Genomic DNA, 16,537 nt, shown 5'->3' with positions numbered 1-16,537 from the left:
TTGTACCTGCACTCTGTCGAGGTCGTTGCTGCCCCCTGGCTGCATACTACCACATGCTTCCTCCTATGGGGAGTGAAGTCACAGTTGCCTATTTTCACCTGACCATGAAGAGCATTGTTGGAGGAGCACTTGGGAACAGGCACACTGACCGAGCAGAGGAGACACGAGTGCAGTGACACATACCCCCTGTAGAGATAGAGTTCTGCTTCAAGTTCCAACCAGTCACTCCTTGTATCCGATTTATATCAGGGATGTCCAGGTTGACACCACATGCCCTCTTCCAGACTGAGCTCTGGAAACTGATCCACCTGATATGCTGCTCTAGATTTCCTCTGTGTGGTGGGAACATTCTATTTTTCTGGCTTTTTAACTGCATGTGAGTCTGAGCGGTAATGGAGTGAGAATTGGCAGGTTCTTCAACATGGATGTCAGTATGTCAGCTATTTGTCTTTAATTTGGCAATGGTGGAATCATTCTAATTTATTGCAGTCACAGACATTTCTTGCCACATCGCCACTTTGATATCTGCAATAATGAGATGTTGTGCAGTCGTCATTTTCCTTCTGTGCACTTGTTTGTTGAAACCGTGTTCGTCATCTTGTGTGTTTAGTCTACTTTGTGTTAGCAATTACTGATAGCTCGGGGCAAGAAATGAGTAGGAAACAGAATGGCGTCCTCCCCCGCTGTCATCGTATTCTCAGCCATCAGAGTAATAATGACTGGCAACAGGGATAGATTGGGGATAATCTTGTGCCATTGACTGTCAGATTCTTTAAGTGTTTTAGTAACACAAAATTAATGCACCAGAGGGGAAAAATGAAAATCAGTAATGTACAACTGGAAGGAAATATACTATTTAAAAAGGATAGATGTCTGTTGAAGAATGGGAGTGCCTTCTGCATGCAGGCCTACATTTTTTAGTTAGTTTTGTCATGAGACAAACCAGGTTCTGAATAAGGTGAGATTTTTGACATCTGGAAAAGCTAAAACTCTGTTATGGAGGCTGAAGTGAAGCTTCATGGACTCATACACTCAGTACGTATGCACAGTTTGACTGATGTCTCTATGCTTGAACATACTTCCACAGAGACACACAGTAAGCTCCTGAGGAAAGCTCTTATTTCAAAGGTGAATGCACAGCCAGCAGTCAAATGTTACATATTTTTATCCCCAAAAGCTTTCTCACATGCTGGCCACCTGTGTTCATTTATGAGTAAATCCCATGTAAGTAGGAAAAGACTCTAACCCACTTACAGGGAATCAAACTGGAAATGTGTCATTGTCAATTGTAGTAGTCAAACTATAATTTAAGCTATGTTTCATGCAGTAACTCCTATGATGCACCTGTACGAGAGAAACCAGTGAGCAGCCTTAGGAAACCTCCCCTGGAGCAGGATGCCAGGTCCTACTAGCAGAAGCCAGGACGAGGAGCCTGTTGGCTAGGTGACCAAAGTTCCTCAGCTGTAGAAAAGCTTTAAATGCATCCTCATTTGTAGCGCCAGACCATGACCGTGGTTGTTGCACCCTCATTTCATGAGTGCAGTGCTCATTGTGTGCAGGGCCATGGGTTGTACGATGGCACAAACCCCCCTGAATAATCTCTGACTTTTATCACTGAGTTTTAAATTTGATGCTTGGGATTTTGGCTGCATCATTCTGTGTGTCTGCTCAGTCAGTGCAGTGCGAGAATTCTGCCTGTCTTCCCGTTGATCAAGATTTTTTTGCATTTAAAGTTGAAGTGGTTCGATGAAAAGGGTAGCTGGAAGGAAGTTTGGTGGTGAACTAACTCGTTGAGCAGTGGCTACTTGTTTTGTTCATGGCCAAATGGATACGAAACTAAAGTTTTGTTTTTTTATCGGATGACAACAGAGTTGTGTGAGGCTCTGTGTCACAAATGTTTCCTGTGTTTTTGGAGCCCTTTGGCATTCAAAGGTCACGACTGCTGAGATTTACAGTCAGCCAACTGTGCAAACAAGCACACCAGAGTCAAAGGCAAAAGCATGATAAGGATGCTTCTGTGAGTTCATCGACTCCACCGAATGAAGTGATTTCAGTCTTTAATGGCGTCACTGAGCTGAAAGAAACAGGGCGTCCCTTCGCTGAACCTGATTAGTGTCATCACGTATTTCTGTGACAGATTAGGAAGGCACCTTGAGTGAGCATCAGAATGATCATTTTGAATTTAAGGATGATGAACATCCATTGGGGTGAGCGTGCAGGCCAGGACACAGACAGAGTGCTCTGTGGCTTTGCATTTACTGTTGCATGTACTCACCCTTTGGCTGTCATTGCATATTCCACTGCCTACTAAAGGTCCGTCAAAGCGTTCAGTCATAGCTGCAACTGAACACAGTCAGTTTAGCTCTGTTCGCACACACCACGTTTGGTCTTTAGTCACTCATCGGGATGAGATAAGATGTAAAACTGCTTCTAATGTGTTTGTGCATCAGCCTGTTTTTGCATTACATATGTTTCCTGGGAAAGTCATTCAATCAACACTTGAACCAAGCACGAGGGTGCTATATTGCTATTTTTTCTCACATGTCGTTTCAGGACTAACAAATATAATTTCAACGGCACCCCTCTTCTGTCGCCCTGCATCTCTAAGTCCGTCACTCCTCTCACTGCTGCTGCTTTTAGTGCTCGTCCCTTCTTTACCTCATTTGACCATATTTCTCTCTCTTAGTTATACATCTTACCCTCTTTTGCTCTCTCCTCTCCATATCTTTCATCTATGTCTTCCCTTGATCATCATCCCTATTAATCCTGAACATTGTTGTTTTGTAACACTCGTGGATTCACCACAGAGATGCCTTAGACTGCCTTTAATCCAGGAGGGAGGCAGGGTTTCTGGGTCGGGTTGTTGTCAGCACACAAACAACCATTCAGTGCCTGAGGAAAAGCTTGTCACCCCCTATCTCATATTATGCTGTGTGTGTGTGTGTGTGTGTGTGTGTGTGTGTGTGTGTATCTTACATGTTTGTCTTTGTACATGCACGTGCGTGTTTTCATATATACAGCATATCATCGCAGTGTTACCTTGTGGTCATCTGTGTTAAAAATATCTCTCCTATATTCTCTCCGTTTTAGACGGGGCTGTTGTTTTGCATCTGTCCTCTGATGAAATGTTGATGTCCAAGAATCAAGAGAGAGGGATCACTGCTTAGTTACACTTGAACACGTGGAACAATATTTTTCGTACAAAAATCATAACCACATGAATTGGGGAGCTGAAAACCCATCATTAAACCAATTAAATCATAAACGTAGCTTTTCGAAAAAGGCATGTCAGTGGTGTGATGCCAGAGCCCAGCAGGTTGAAGTCCTCTCTCTCCAAGATAACAAGATGCTTATTGCGCTTAACTTATTTCATACACAAACCTGAGCTCTCTGCATCGGTGCACCTTTAACTGATGTTTTGTTTTTCTGTAATGATTGAGTTACCGAGGTATTCTTATGTAGCTTGTAACCGGAACGACCAGAGGCTGATTGTCAGCAAGACCAGAGAGATGGTGATGAACTTCAGGAAGAAGAGGACACCTTCACAGCCATTACAGATAAGGGGGGAGGTGGTGAAGGAGGTGGAGGACCACAGATACCTCGGTGTGGTGATCAGCAACAGACTGGACTGGAAATCCAACACAGATGCTGTGTACAAGAGAAAGATGAGCAGACTCTGCTTCCTTAGGAAGCTCAGGTCCTTCAAGTGTGCAGCAAGAAACTGAAGTTATTCTACCAGTCTGTTGTTTCTAGTGCCATCTTTGTTGCTGCTGTCTGCTGGGGTAGCAGCATCAGAGCTAGCGATAGACTTGCGACAGACCTAATCAAATTATTAAGGAGGTTGGCTCTGTGATTGGTCTCAGACTGGAAACTTTTGAGACCTTGGTGGAGAGGAGGATGTTGAAGAAGCTGCTGTCCATCATGGACAATGATGAGCACCCCCTCCACTAACCTCTGGGCAGACAGCAGAGCCCCTTCTCCAAAAGACGATTACAGCTCCGCTGTCGAAGGGACAGACACAGGAAGTCTTTCCTGCCAAATGCCATCTCCCTTTACAACAGGTCACAACTCACCTGATAGTTTTTACCACTTGCACCTTACAGCCTTTTTTGCATATACATTTCATTTTTATTGCCAAGTTTATTTATTTTACTCCTTTCTCCCTTTTCCTATTTATTGTATATTGTATATTTATTGTATGTAGTGTGCTCTGCATTTTATGGCCTGTGTTCTTTACTGTATGTCATGCTGCTGCTACATATGAATTTCCCAGTGTTGGGATCAACAAAGTATCTATCTATCTATTAATCTAGTATGAAGAAGCTGTTTCCATCAGTGGCTCCATATTTGACTGAGTTATCGATGCTCCAGCACAGTACAGTAGATCTGAATGTTGAAACGTATAGAGTGTGTTTTTAAAGCTATTGTAGTTGCTAGATGTTCACTTTTGGATTACAGACTAAACCATTGCACAAAGAGAAAACATCAAACCTGGCCTCCTCCTGTTGACATTTTTTGTTCTTTTTGGGAAATATCATGAGTTCATGTGTCTCACATTCTGACGTGTTATCGCAGGAGGAAGGAAACATGTAATGTTATATATAATGATCACTATGGTATATCTGTGTTTCCACAGGTCGGTATAGACTTCACAGCATCCAATGGGAACCCTCGGGAGCCATCTTCCCTCCACTACATTAACCCACTGGGCAGTAATGAGTATCTTGCTGCTATTTTAGCTGTGGGACAAATCATACAGGACTATGATACGTGAGTGTTAACTTCAGTTCCTCTGATACTGAGAGAGCAGGTGATTAAGCTGATAATAGGACGGTGTGCCAAGGTGATGTTTTTGTATATCCCGATAGGCTTTGTAGAATAAACCAAGCTGTGTACAGATCGTCAGCACTGGCATCAAGTCACTACCTATTTATTTGATCACCTTTTTTAGTTTTTATGCAACATTTCGCAACATCTCAAGCTTTAAACTAACAGGTTCAATAGGATTTTGATTACACACTGACTTGCAGTATGAAGAACAATGGTACCATTCCTCCTAAGAACTTGAACACCTTCTCTTGAACTCCTGCTAGCTTATGGCGCTGCTTACAGATGATAGAAATTAGCTCTGAATGCTTTCAAAGTTCTACACAGGATGTTTAGGGAATACGCTAAGAAGAGAGAAAGAGGAGAGGCAAGAACGTTACGTACTGCTACTCAGCGTCATGCTAGCAGCAAAACAATATGGTACTGCTTTGTGGGATGTTAAGGGTTAGGGTTAGGATGTTAACACTGACGATTTAAGAGAAAAAAACAGCAGTTTGTGTCAGAATTCAATAATGGCACAACAGATTCACACCTTTCATTAATTACTTTGAAGATGCCGTAAGATATGGGAGTAAGCTGAAGAGACAATATCTCATATTTCCTTTGAAGTCTGCGCCTCGGTAAAACGTGCCTGTCTTTGTGAGTAGCTATTTTATCAGATTGCTTCAGTTTTCTCCACTTCTTCCTCTGTAAATGTCTGTGATTGGTTTCTTTGTGAAGAAGGTAACAGGATTTCCATTGTTGTATAAATCCAGCCTGTAAAACCTAGCAAAAAGAAAAAAAGGTTTTAGTAACATTTTGATCTGTTGTCATGGTTTCCTCCTCAGTGACAAAATGTTTCCTGCTCTGGGATTTGGAGCCCAACTCCCACCAGACTGGAAGGTACATGTTTGTATTTGTTGGTGTTGTTGCTGTGTGTGTAAGATTGTGCAAACTTACAGCTATAAATGAATTTTACACACACACACACACACACACACACACACACACACACACACACACACACACACACACACGGCTAAAACTGTATCATACATTCATATTCACATGATTATGCAACTGTCAACCCATCTGTGTTGCCATGGCACTGAGCTGATATAAAGGACAAAGGAGATAGGGAAGTACATGGGAAGGTGGGAGGGATAAAGTGTCGTAGAAATGAATGGACTGTATATCTCAATGATATGTGCAGTTTAATGAAGGATGAGTATTCAGTTAATATCGGTATTTTATGTCTCCTCAGGTGTCACATGAATTTGCCATTAACTTTAACCCCACAAACCCCTTTTGTTCAGGTGAGTTGTCCTGCAGACATCAGGGATATATATATATATATATATATATATATATATATATATATATATATATATATATATATATATATATAGTCATGGCAGGGATTTTAAATGCAGGCTAAACTCATAGCAGTGTCACATGTGATAGTTCACTTACACCTTTAGTGCAAATGCTGGCTTGGACCCAGGAGGAAACTAATTAGGTTTTGATTTTTGTGGTCAAAGGTCAAGTTCATTATTCCAGCATAAAACCATGTTTCTGGCCATGATTTCATGCTAATTTGGACAAAATGTCAGACTTATGTCTAATTGCCTGAAATATGATAATAATAATATGTTTATTTAGTGTAGCATCTCTCACAGAAATGATGAAGTGTCAAAAAGGTCCAAGGTCAACTTCACTGTGAACTCTCTTGGCCACTATTCAGTGCCATTTCCTGATGGTATTATGATTAGTTCATAAAACCTGTTGATAAACTATATAAATAAAACATTTTTTGATGTCTGCACCTCATGTCCAGACCAACATGGAAATAAACTACAGCTAGAGTGGTTGGCGGAGGTGTAAATGTGGTAATTGTAGTTTGTAGTTGTAGGGATTTTTTACAGATCGGTCCTTTGATTATATAAATTATCTTATTTACCAACCTTTGAAATGAGTTAAGACAACATGGTGGTGCAGTGGTCAGAACTGTCACCTCACAGCAAGAAGGTTCCAGGTTCCAGTCCCAGCTCCAGCACAGGATCTTTCTGTGTGAGTCTCCATGTTCTCCCTGTTTCTGTGTGGGTTCTCTCTGGTACTCCAGCTTCCTCCCACAGTCCAAAGACATCAAGAGGGGACGAGGCTGATTGATACTCTAAATTGACCGTAGGTGTGACTGTGAGTGTGAATGGTTGTCTGTCTCTATGTGTTGGTCCTGTGATGGACTGGTGACCTGTCCAGGGTGAACCCCGCTTCTCTCCTGAAAGCTGCTGGGATAGGCTCAAGCCCCCCGGGACCCTTAACAGGATAAGCAGTGGAAAATGGATGGATGGATGAAATGAATTAAGTTAAAAATAAAATGTGTTTATCACAGAAGCCTCTATAATAATATTTTTACCACAAAGTAATATCTGGGATTGAGTCAGGATATTTAAGCTCTCAGGTCAGGTTTTCTAAGGAGGTTTTTGACTTCCAGCTAGGAATGTTTCACTGAAGTAGAGAGATCTGTTTATGTATTTTGCATCATGTGACTGTCTGTCTTCATCTGTCTCTAGGTGTGGAGGGAATTGCACAGGCCTATTCTGCTTGCCTCCCTCACATCCGATTCTACGGCCCAACCAACTTTGCTCCAATCATCAGCCATGTAGCACGCTTTGCAGCCCAGGCCCTTCAGCAAGAGAAAGCAGCGGTTAGTGATAGCTACACACTTACACATCTGCCAGCTTAACTCTAGTTTCGGGAAGCTCTCCTACCCTTGTATTCATTTGTCAATTCTCGACTCTACATCTTCTGAATTTGATGTGGAATCAGCAGCTGAAGTGGTTACATTTGACCATAATCACTTCATTCCTTGTTCGAATGCTGCCTGTTCCTCATCCTCCAGCCGTAAACTCCAAATAAACTCTGGAAGGTCTCCTAAGGCTTGCTGTTAATCTTTGTAGCAAGATGAAAAGCTTGGTGCACCACTACTAAAGAGTGTTTGCCTTTGAATGGAGCTGTTGCTTCATCTTTTTACTTCGTTATACATGACAGGCCTTCTGCAAGTATGTGCAGTCATGTCATTACAGGTTCTCTAGTCGTCACTGCTGTTGTCACTCAAAGACTCGCTGCTTCCTTTCATGAAGAACAATGCCCTCTTGCATTACATCTCTTCTTTAAATTATTTACAACTCTCAGTGCTATTAAACAGCTTTTTAGGTTTCACTAGTGTCTTTGCACTCAAGTGTGTGCATTTAGTGACTTGGACTCTTGGCGTGTTGTCCAGGGTGCCGCGAAGGAGGGTGACAGACTGGAGTGACAACTTCTTGCTCTTGATTTCAGTCACAACTCTCCATTCATTCTCTGTCACCTCATTTGCATTTTATTGATCTGAAGAGTTAGCGGTGTGAACCACTGAGCTGACAGTAGGATGCGGCTGTTGGGAGAGTCTTGATATTACGATTGAGAAGACAAGGAAGAGAAATGGGATTGAAAGGTCCATCCAGCTAGTCTTATATTTGCAGACTCTGCAGTTCTTCTCTGAACCTTTTAGCATATTTCAGCTCATCATTATTTAGCTTTAAAGTCTGCATTTTTCTATCACTTCCACTGCTCTCCTCAGTCTTCTCTCCAGCAGCTGTTGGCATATAGACAGGAAAACTGTCTATGTGGTGAACCAAGCAGAGCAGTCAGCAGATTGCATGTTCATTTGATTCAATTTTTGGTTTCCATGGATTATGAGAGCAAGATTATGGAGATACAGTTATTATTGTACAGCATTATGTTTTGCAATCATGTTTGTTTTCAGAGAAAATAACATTTCCTGGCCATTGTTTCATGTCATTTTACAGGAGTGTGATACTCTGCCAATTCTCAGATTCCCAGATTTGAATGCACCAGCGTTCTGTTTTTTGCTACTTGTGTCAGCAGAGGGCGCTAATGCTGCTTTAAGCTGGACAAAGTGTTCTCATGTTAGTGAGAAGGACGCGTGAGGCTCAGCATGATCTCCTGACTGGGATCATTCATGTACACGTCCTCCAAATGGCTCTGTCGTTCTCCGGTGGCACAGCTCCGACCTAAATCTGTAGAGAGTGTCGTAGCTGGGTATCATTATACTCCCACGGCGCTTTTTGTCCCTAATTGTACGCTGTCGCCCTGTAGAGCAAAAAAATGCTGGAGCCAAACAGACAAAGGGTGTCATGGTCTGTGTGTTACATGCCAGAGTGCTTTTGTTTCTGTAAGAAAATTATTGCAGACCCCTTTCTTGTCTTATATTACAGTGAGTTCAAACATGGGTGGCACCCAGGAAGGAGCAATAGACAATGAGATGTGACAGCCTGCGTACAAGTGTGTGTGTGTGTGTGTGTGTGTGTGTGTGTGTGTGTGCGCGCGCGCACGCACCATATTGGGATAGCAATTAGGATTGTGTATGTGCATGTGTGTAGGTGTAAGCGACATAAGTCTGGTGCTGCTTTGCCTCTGCGTTTCTCAAATAACAGGCGAACCTACAACTGATAAATGTGTGCAAACCACACTGGTATTTGTATGATACTGACACACACATTCACACTGGAGCTGTGGGCCAGTGATGTCTGTGCATGTCCTGGTGTGTGAGCAGCCCTGTCTGCCTGTGTGATAATGATTCTCTAATGAGCACTGCTGTTAGCACATTAAAAAAAGGAGCCTCAGACCCCCCTGTGTGTGTCTGTAACACGAAGTTCAGTCATCATGCGTGTGTGTGTGTGTGTGCGTGTGTGTGTGTGCGTGTGTGTGTGTGTGTGTCTTAAGCCTGTCTCTTCTCATCACAGAATAACTACTCACCATCTCATACTTGGTGCTGGTGTGTGTGTGTGTGGTCTGCTTTTCTCCGTTGCTATTCACTTGCGTTCAGTGGTTAATAATCGTCAGTGCTCAATAACTTGTCAAACGTGTGTGTGAGAGAGACAGCGATACATTGTGCGTATAACACGCTTGATACTATTAATAAAGACAGATGTGAAATGATGCAGTCTCCTGCAGGTTCTCTGATGTCTCTGTACAACTTCACGCCACTGTCTCTCTCTCTCTCTCTCTCTCTCTCTCTCTCTCATACACACACACACACACACACACACACACTGATATTGTCTTCTGTTGTTCATGTGTATGCAGTACAGTAGTAAAGAATGCTGTTGTGTAAGTATTATGGCTTCATTTCTGCCATGGGGCCATATCAACAAGTTCCATAATTTAATTGCATGCCTTCAAATGTGCAATGATGAGATTGTCCTCCTCCACAGCTCTTTGCATGATTTGGGGTGATGTGTCATTCCTTAAATATACACAATATTCAGTTTGCTCTTAATTTGTAAAACCCACTCATTTATCATTTTAGAACTGTTTATCTGTTCTACGTCCGTCACTTCTTAGAGTCGCATGATAACCCGCTGCGGTATGTAGGGTTCAACAGTGAACAGCTCTGGTTCTCATTCAGTTCCTCCGCTTTTGTTTCAGCGAATCTTTTTATCAAGAGTTTTATAGCACGAACAAACCAATTAGCGAGCAGATGAAATGTGACAACAAGATATTTGATTTTGTGCAAAAAGAAAACAGGGACATAGAGAAAAAAAACAAAGATTCAAGACTGTGTGCATAATGTCCCTGAGTGTTCAGGGACTACTCCTCCCATAATGCATTGCACACAGCCCAATGTTACTAAAAGTAACTACATTTTATGACCTCAGAAAGGGGAAATCATGTTGCTCTCAAACAATGGCAGGAAGTCCTGAAACTCAAAATGGCCTCCAATGACGAGCTCAGTCAACATTTCCATGGTAACACAAATCAGAGATGTGGCTGATACGCCTCAGGATTGTCGGTAGGGCAGTAATTCTCCGTTCTTGATATCATTCTCTATGGAGAACAAAACCAAGGTGGGCGGTCAAAGCCGATCTTGCTTTTGAAAGTAGTACTGAGTCAGGGATGTTACAAGGCTGAACTGCATTATTTGCGGTGCTGTGGACGTTCTTATTTTCAACAACTATTCCAGTAAAGCTTCTACGAACATTTTGTTTCCTTGTGATAAGATGGAATATATAATCTAACTCTGCAGCGTCCCTGTGGAGTGTTTCAATGCCTTTCAGCTCGTTGTTTTGATTTTTTATTTTATTTTTTTAAACTCGGCAGCTGGACGGCTTCACTCTCTCAGCTCCCATCAGTCTGATAAAGCAGCAGACCACTACACCTGCCAGTGGAGCATTTAGCTGCCAGAGAGCCAGATATTTCTCCACTCTATCTCCTGAATTGTTGCAGACCAGAACAGAGCTGTAGGAGTAAACACTGGAGTATAAATCATCAAAAGGACAGAAACTCGACGTTAGCAGTTTCTGTACAATTTGTCTGTTTGTTTTAGTAAATAAAAATGACAGAGAGGAGGCAGGATGAGGGCCATCTGTCTGTCTGCAGATTCTACCTCCAGACTGCCTTCAGACATCTAAATATTCAGTCAGCCCTGGTGGTTTGCATGGATTCGTTTTTGTTTTGTTTTGTTTTTTCTACATCTTAATTAATTTGTCATTTGTATCTTGATGTTTATGAGGGTTGAACATAAGGAACAAGCTCATTTTGGAGTCTGTTCCTTTTTCCTCCTGAGTAGCTGGTTCCTCCCCGCTCTTCTTATACTCCAGAATGAGCTGATTAGATTTCAGAGTTCAAAGGTCAAAAACATCGTAGAAATGTCCTACAGCAGGTTTTTTCTTTTTTTCTTAATTGGCAAATTAAATGTATGCCCTAAATGTATTGTGGTTAGTAGAGTTCCAGTCCATTTAACGTGTAAGAATCCACCCGACCCATCGTCTCTTCAGACATCTACTGGGTCAAGAAGCCTCCCGTCTATCTGCTCATCCATTACAAGCCCAGTAGTTTGACGTGTAGAAGCTGCCGATCACTCCTCTGTGCTCTAAAACCTCATTTTTACCTCTAAAAAAGATGGACTGCAATCATATAAATGAAGAAGAGTTCCATTCTTAGCTGTAGATAACTTCAACCTTTTATTTAGTCTGGACCAGCATGCATGGAAGCAGCAACTGCACCAGCAGGCGTTCCTGTGTGGTCGGGCTTCTCCATCTCTGGATTGCTGCTTGTCTTTCCAGGAACAGATGGTGGGATCTGTCAACTCTCTGTTATGCAGCAAGGCTTTCATTCTGGTTGCTATTTTTCTCCGCCGTCTGCAGCCTTGTCCACTTTCTCTTTTCTTCACTGTGAAGTTCCATGAAACATACGTCCTTGTCTGTCTTTGTCCAAACGTCCATCTCCACGACAACTCTCCCACTCGTATTATTGACACCTCGGTCGCCAGAAGAGTATAACTCTCTCTTTTCGTCCTTTCTTCTTTCTCTCCCTCTCATCTCCTCCATCCTTCTGCAGCAATACTTCACTCTCCTCATCATAACAGACGGTGTTATCAGCGACATGGATGAGACACGTCACGCCATTGTACAGGCGTCGAAGCTGCCCATGTCCATCATCATCATCGGCGTTGGCAATGCTGACTTCGCTGCCATGGAGTTCTTGGATGGAGACGCCAGCGTTTTGAGGTCCAACACTGGCGAGGAGGCAGTCAGAGACATTGTCCAGTTTGTTCCCTTCAGGGACTTCAGGAACGTGAGTATTCATGTCAGGACCGCCGTTACCACCACATCACATGACCACCACCATCACATGACCACCATATCACATCACCACCACCACCACCACCATCACATTATCACCACCATCACATTGCCACCACCATCACATGACCACCACCATCATCACATGACCACCACCATCACATTGCCACCACCATCACATTGCCACCACATCACATGACCACCACATCACCACCACCACCACCATCACATTATCACCACCATCACATTGCCACCACCATCACATGACCACCACCATCATCACATCACCACCACCATCACATTATCACCACCATCACATTGCCAACACCATCACATGACCACCACCATCATCACATGACCTCCACCATCACATGACCACCTCCATCACATGACCACTATCACATGACCACCACCATCACATTGAGACACACACAGAGACAGACAACCATCCACACTCACAGTCACACCTACGGTCAATTTAGAGTATCAATCAGCCTCGTCCCCTCTTGATGTCTTTGGACTGTGGGAGGAAGCTGGAGTACCAGAGAGAACCCACACAGGAACAGGGAGAACATGCAGACTCCACACAGAAAGATCCTGTGATGGAGCTGGGGCTCAAACCCTGAACCTTCTTGCTGTGAGGCAACAGTGCTGACCACTGCACCACTGTGCTGCTTTTTATACTCATATGAATGAAAAATGCAATCCTTTCAAGAGTGTTCATTGCATGTGCAATAACAACAATAATAATGATAATAATAATATAAAACATGGGTTTCTGAGAGATAGTTTGCCTACAAAATGTCTTTAAATATATCAGTGTTTTATATTTATATTCATAGATTGCTTTTTCAGAAGTGGGTAGTGAATGGGGCGTTTCAGATCCAAGCACTGTTGTAGCGAGAGTGAGCGTCCATGTCAGGATGATGGAGACCAAAGCTCAGCTAAGAGGGGAGGAAATTTAGGAAAAGCTAAATCAGCTGAGTTTCTGGAACAGGCATCTCAGAGAGGAGATGACAGGCCTGCTCGGGTTTTGACTCGATGCGATTTGACTCGGTGTTCGTGCGGCAGATGAGGTTGACCTGATGTGTGAATGTGCTATCAGTGGCCGCCTGCTGCTTCTCAGACTGGAGCTCCTCACGCACTGCACACATGCAGGAGGCTGGAGGGCTGCTGCCTCTGTGCCTAGACTCAACACTGACACGGTGTGTGTGTGTGTGTGTGTGTGTGTGTGTGTGTGTGTGTGTGTGTGTGTGTGTGTGTGTGTGTGGGCTGGTAGTGGGTGAGCTGACTTCCCTGATGGGGTAGGAACAGACAGTGTTTGCTGGCTTCATTCCAGTGGTGGGAGGGTGGATTAGGAGAGTAAAACAGCTGAGAAAGATGAAACACAATCATGATGGTTTTACATAAATGACCTATAAGATGTGATCGTTTTAGGTCAGAGTTGCAGGGTGATGTTATTTCACCTGATCCTTCATTGACCTGCTCCTCGTAGACACTAAAAGGTGACCTTTGAGATCACCTTCTTTCATTGTCCATCAGGTTCGCTCAGACTATGAATGTGTGAGGCCACTCCTCACCCGGGTCTCCACGTATCGCTCAATGGTCAGAACTCCTCAGTCTCCTATCCTATCAGAAAACTTCACTTCACAAAAGCCGCCCGACCCCACCAAGTTTCAAGAAGGAAGAAGAAGCAACAGAGACTACAGTCCTTGATGTTCTCCCCTCTTCTCTCTCTCAGGCACCCAAGGAGACCCTGGCCAAGTCGGTCCTGGCCGAGCTGCCCCAGCAGGTCACCCAGTACTTTAAACAGAGGAATCTACCCCCCATCAACCCGGCCCCAGAGTGACACGCTTCACCCTCGAGCGCCTACCCGCTGTACAATAGCTCTTGTCTTTAACGGCAAACAGTTCTGGATAAAAGTGTGTGCCCCCCCCCAACAACAAAATCAAACATGGAAGAGCTCCTCGTGATTATTTTTGTATAGTTTTACTGGTGAATATCCAGTGTCAGACGTGAACATGCAGGTGAAACACAGGCCTTCTTTAGAGGATTGATCTACCTGGATGTTTTCTTTCTTTATTTGCATGTGTGTGTGTGTGTGTGTGTGTGTGTGTGTTAGTGTGCGTGTGTGTGTGCGTGTCTCTTGTTGATTGAGTCCATGTTATTGGTGTAACGTTTCCTCTGAGCTGAGATGCTCAGCCACTCAAACCGGTCAGCGCTCACATGTGGTGAACTCTCAGACTGAGCTTCACACCTGCCCTGCCACCCCCCCCCCCCCCCCCAAGCAGGGGGCTTTTATTTTGAAGGGACAGGTCAGCAGCTGTAGCACTGTAAACAGATGTGGGATAATGTGTGGACTCGGCCGTGTTGCTTTTGTAGACTCTTTGTATTTCTGACAACCTGCATGTTTCCAGTATCGACTTCACAAATGCATGATCGGTTGAATTATTTTTAATAATGTATTTGTCCGAGACTTCAACTGTAAATATTTGAGGTGACTTTGTGACAATTTGATCGTGTTGAGTACAGGAAGTTCCTGATATGCATCAATGTCGAATGTATATTTCTATGATGCTCTTAATGTTCTGATAAGCCAACTGTTTTTAATGTACTTTTTAATGCAAGTGCAGCGTTGTGTACTTACGATGTGTATTGCTGTGCATCTTTGTACTAAATGTGTTGCTATTCATTTTATAAAGTTGTGTGTGTTGAGACTCAGGTTAATAAACTGAAGAAAACGTCTCTCATGATTCTGTGATACGGAGAGGAAACAGCCAACCAGGGTCACACGAGAACAACAGGGCAGCTCTGTTTAGTAGCTTTTTTTTGGATTATTTTAGTTTGCATGGACTTCTCCTGAGCTTCCCTCAAGGATTCCAGATTTCATCCTCATCACACTCTCATCCTCCAACATTTCATGGCGGTGTGCAGCTTTCTCACTTTACTAACTTCAGGACTGGAGGAAGCAGACACACACACACACACAGGTCTGAGGACAGTTTTCCTTACAGGCTCATGTTTGCCTCTGAACATGTCAATTCATTTGCTGTGTTTTTTTGTTGCCCTAGCAACTCTCTTCACAGTGATACTGAGCCTCATCTGACAGATAAACTCATGAAAGCTGCATTAATGATCAGGGGTCGGGGGTCAAGAGCACAAAATCTAATTATCTTCTAGTCTCATCCAAGTTTCTCTCTGATATCTCCTCTGACTGAAGCTGTGTTTCTTCTTCAGACAGCAAAATACAAAATTCTCCTGCCAAAGTTGACAAACACCTAATTACCTAAACTGCAGTTTGTTGATCTGACTCCCAGCTACATCTGAATTCTTTGAACCCAAAACATTCAATTATACTTGGATTTGTATTTGCCCTCGATTTATTCTCAAAGAAAGTAAACCTTTTTGTACCTCCTCCCTCCCAGCATCTGCTGTGTTGTGTGTGTACCTACAGTACCTGTCAATCACTGAGGCTGGCAAAGACTTCAGTATTACAAGAACTACACAGTAGATCTCAGAAACAAGTTACGAACATCCATCAAGCTTTGATTCCTGTCTATGAAACCAAATTGAGGGCATCAGTAAAAAAGTCAAACACACCATGAATAAGGTGCATTGATTTTGGACATCCAAACCTGTTTAGACGACTCAAGGGCGGAGTCTAGTTGAGATATTCAGCTCACCTGGATCAACCTGGTCTTGCTAGGTGAGGGGTCTCTCCCCTGGTTTCCACCCGGCTCAGTTTGTCTTTAAAATTAGCTTATTTGACTTTTCACCGTTTAATTTTTCCAGTGCTTTGCTCAAATCCCTCAAAAACCACGATGAGATTGCCACCAGCTTAGAACGACCTTTGCGTTAGTTACTTATTAGCAGTTTGAGTAGTTTAATTACACCACAAACCGAAATGGAGAACACAGTAAACAGAAAACCTGACAGGTTCTTGTGAGGGAAACGCTGAGAGCAGTGGAAAGCAGCTAGCGTGGCTTGTTAAATTAACATTTGCATAAAATTGACACATGCATCTTTCAGACTGCATTGAATGTGTGGGAGAAGAGAAAAGAGTCCTTGAGGGAAACTCAGGAGAA

At 43.2% G+C, this 16,537-nt stretch overlaps 1 protein-coding gene across 3 annotated transcripts in view; it reads left to right on the top strand.

Moving 5' to 3' along the window:
* Positions 1-15,212, top strand: part of cpne2 (copine II) — a 40,060-nt gene extending 24,848 nt beyond the window's left edge. For all 3 annotated transcript variants that reach the window (XM_086208567.1, XM_086208566.1, XM_086208565.1), the window contains exons 11-16: positions 4,637-4,770; positions 5,655-5,709; positions 6,071-6,122; positions 7,380-7,513; positions 12,208-12,444; positions 14,194-15,212. In XM_086208567.1, coding sequence (XP_086064693.1) covers positions 4,637-4,770; positions 5,655-5,709; positions 6,071-6,122; positions 7,380-7,513; positions 12,208-12,444; positions 14,194-14,301 — 720 coding nt within the window. In that variant the 3' untranslated portion in view covers positions 14,302-15,212. The remainder of the gene's footprint in view (positions 1-4,636; positions 4,771-5,654; positions 5,710-6,070; positions 6,123-7,379; positions 7,514-12,207; positions 12,445-14,193) is intronic.
* Positions 15,213-16,537: the final 1,325 nt, after the last annotated feature.

This window comes from Aulostomus chinensis, chromosome 7 (assembly GCF_037954235.1).
Source record: "Aulostomus chinensis isolate RoL2024-O1b breed Wild chromosome 7, RoL_Achi_v1.0, whole genome shotgun sequence".
Taxonomy (NCBI): Eukaryota; Metazoa; Chordata; class Actinopteri; order Syngnathiformes; family Aulostomidae; genus Aulostomus; species Aulostomus chinensis.
This window is presented reverse-complemented; position numbering and strand designations above follow the sequence as displayed.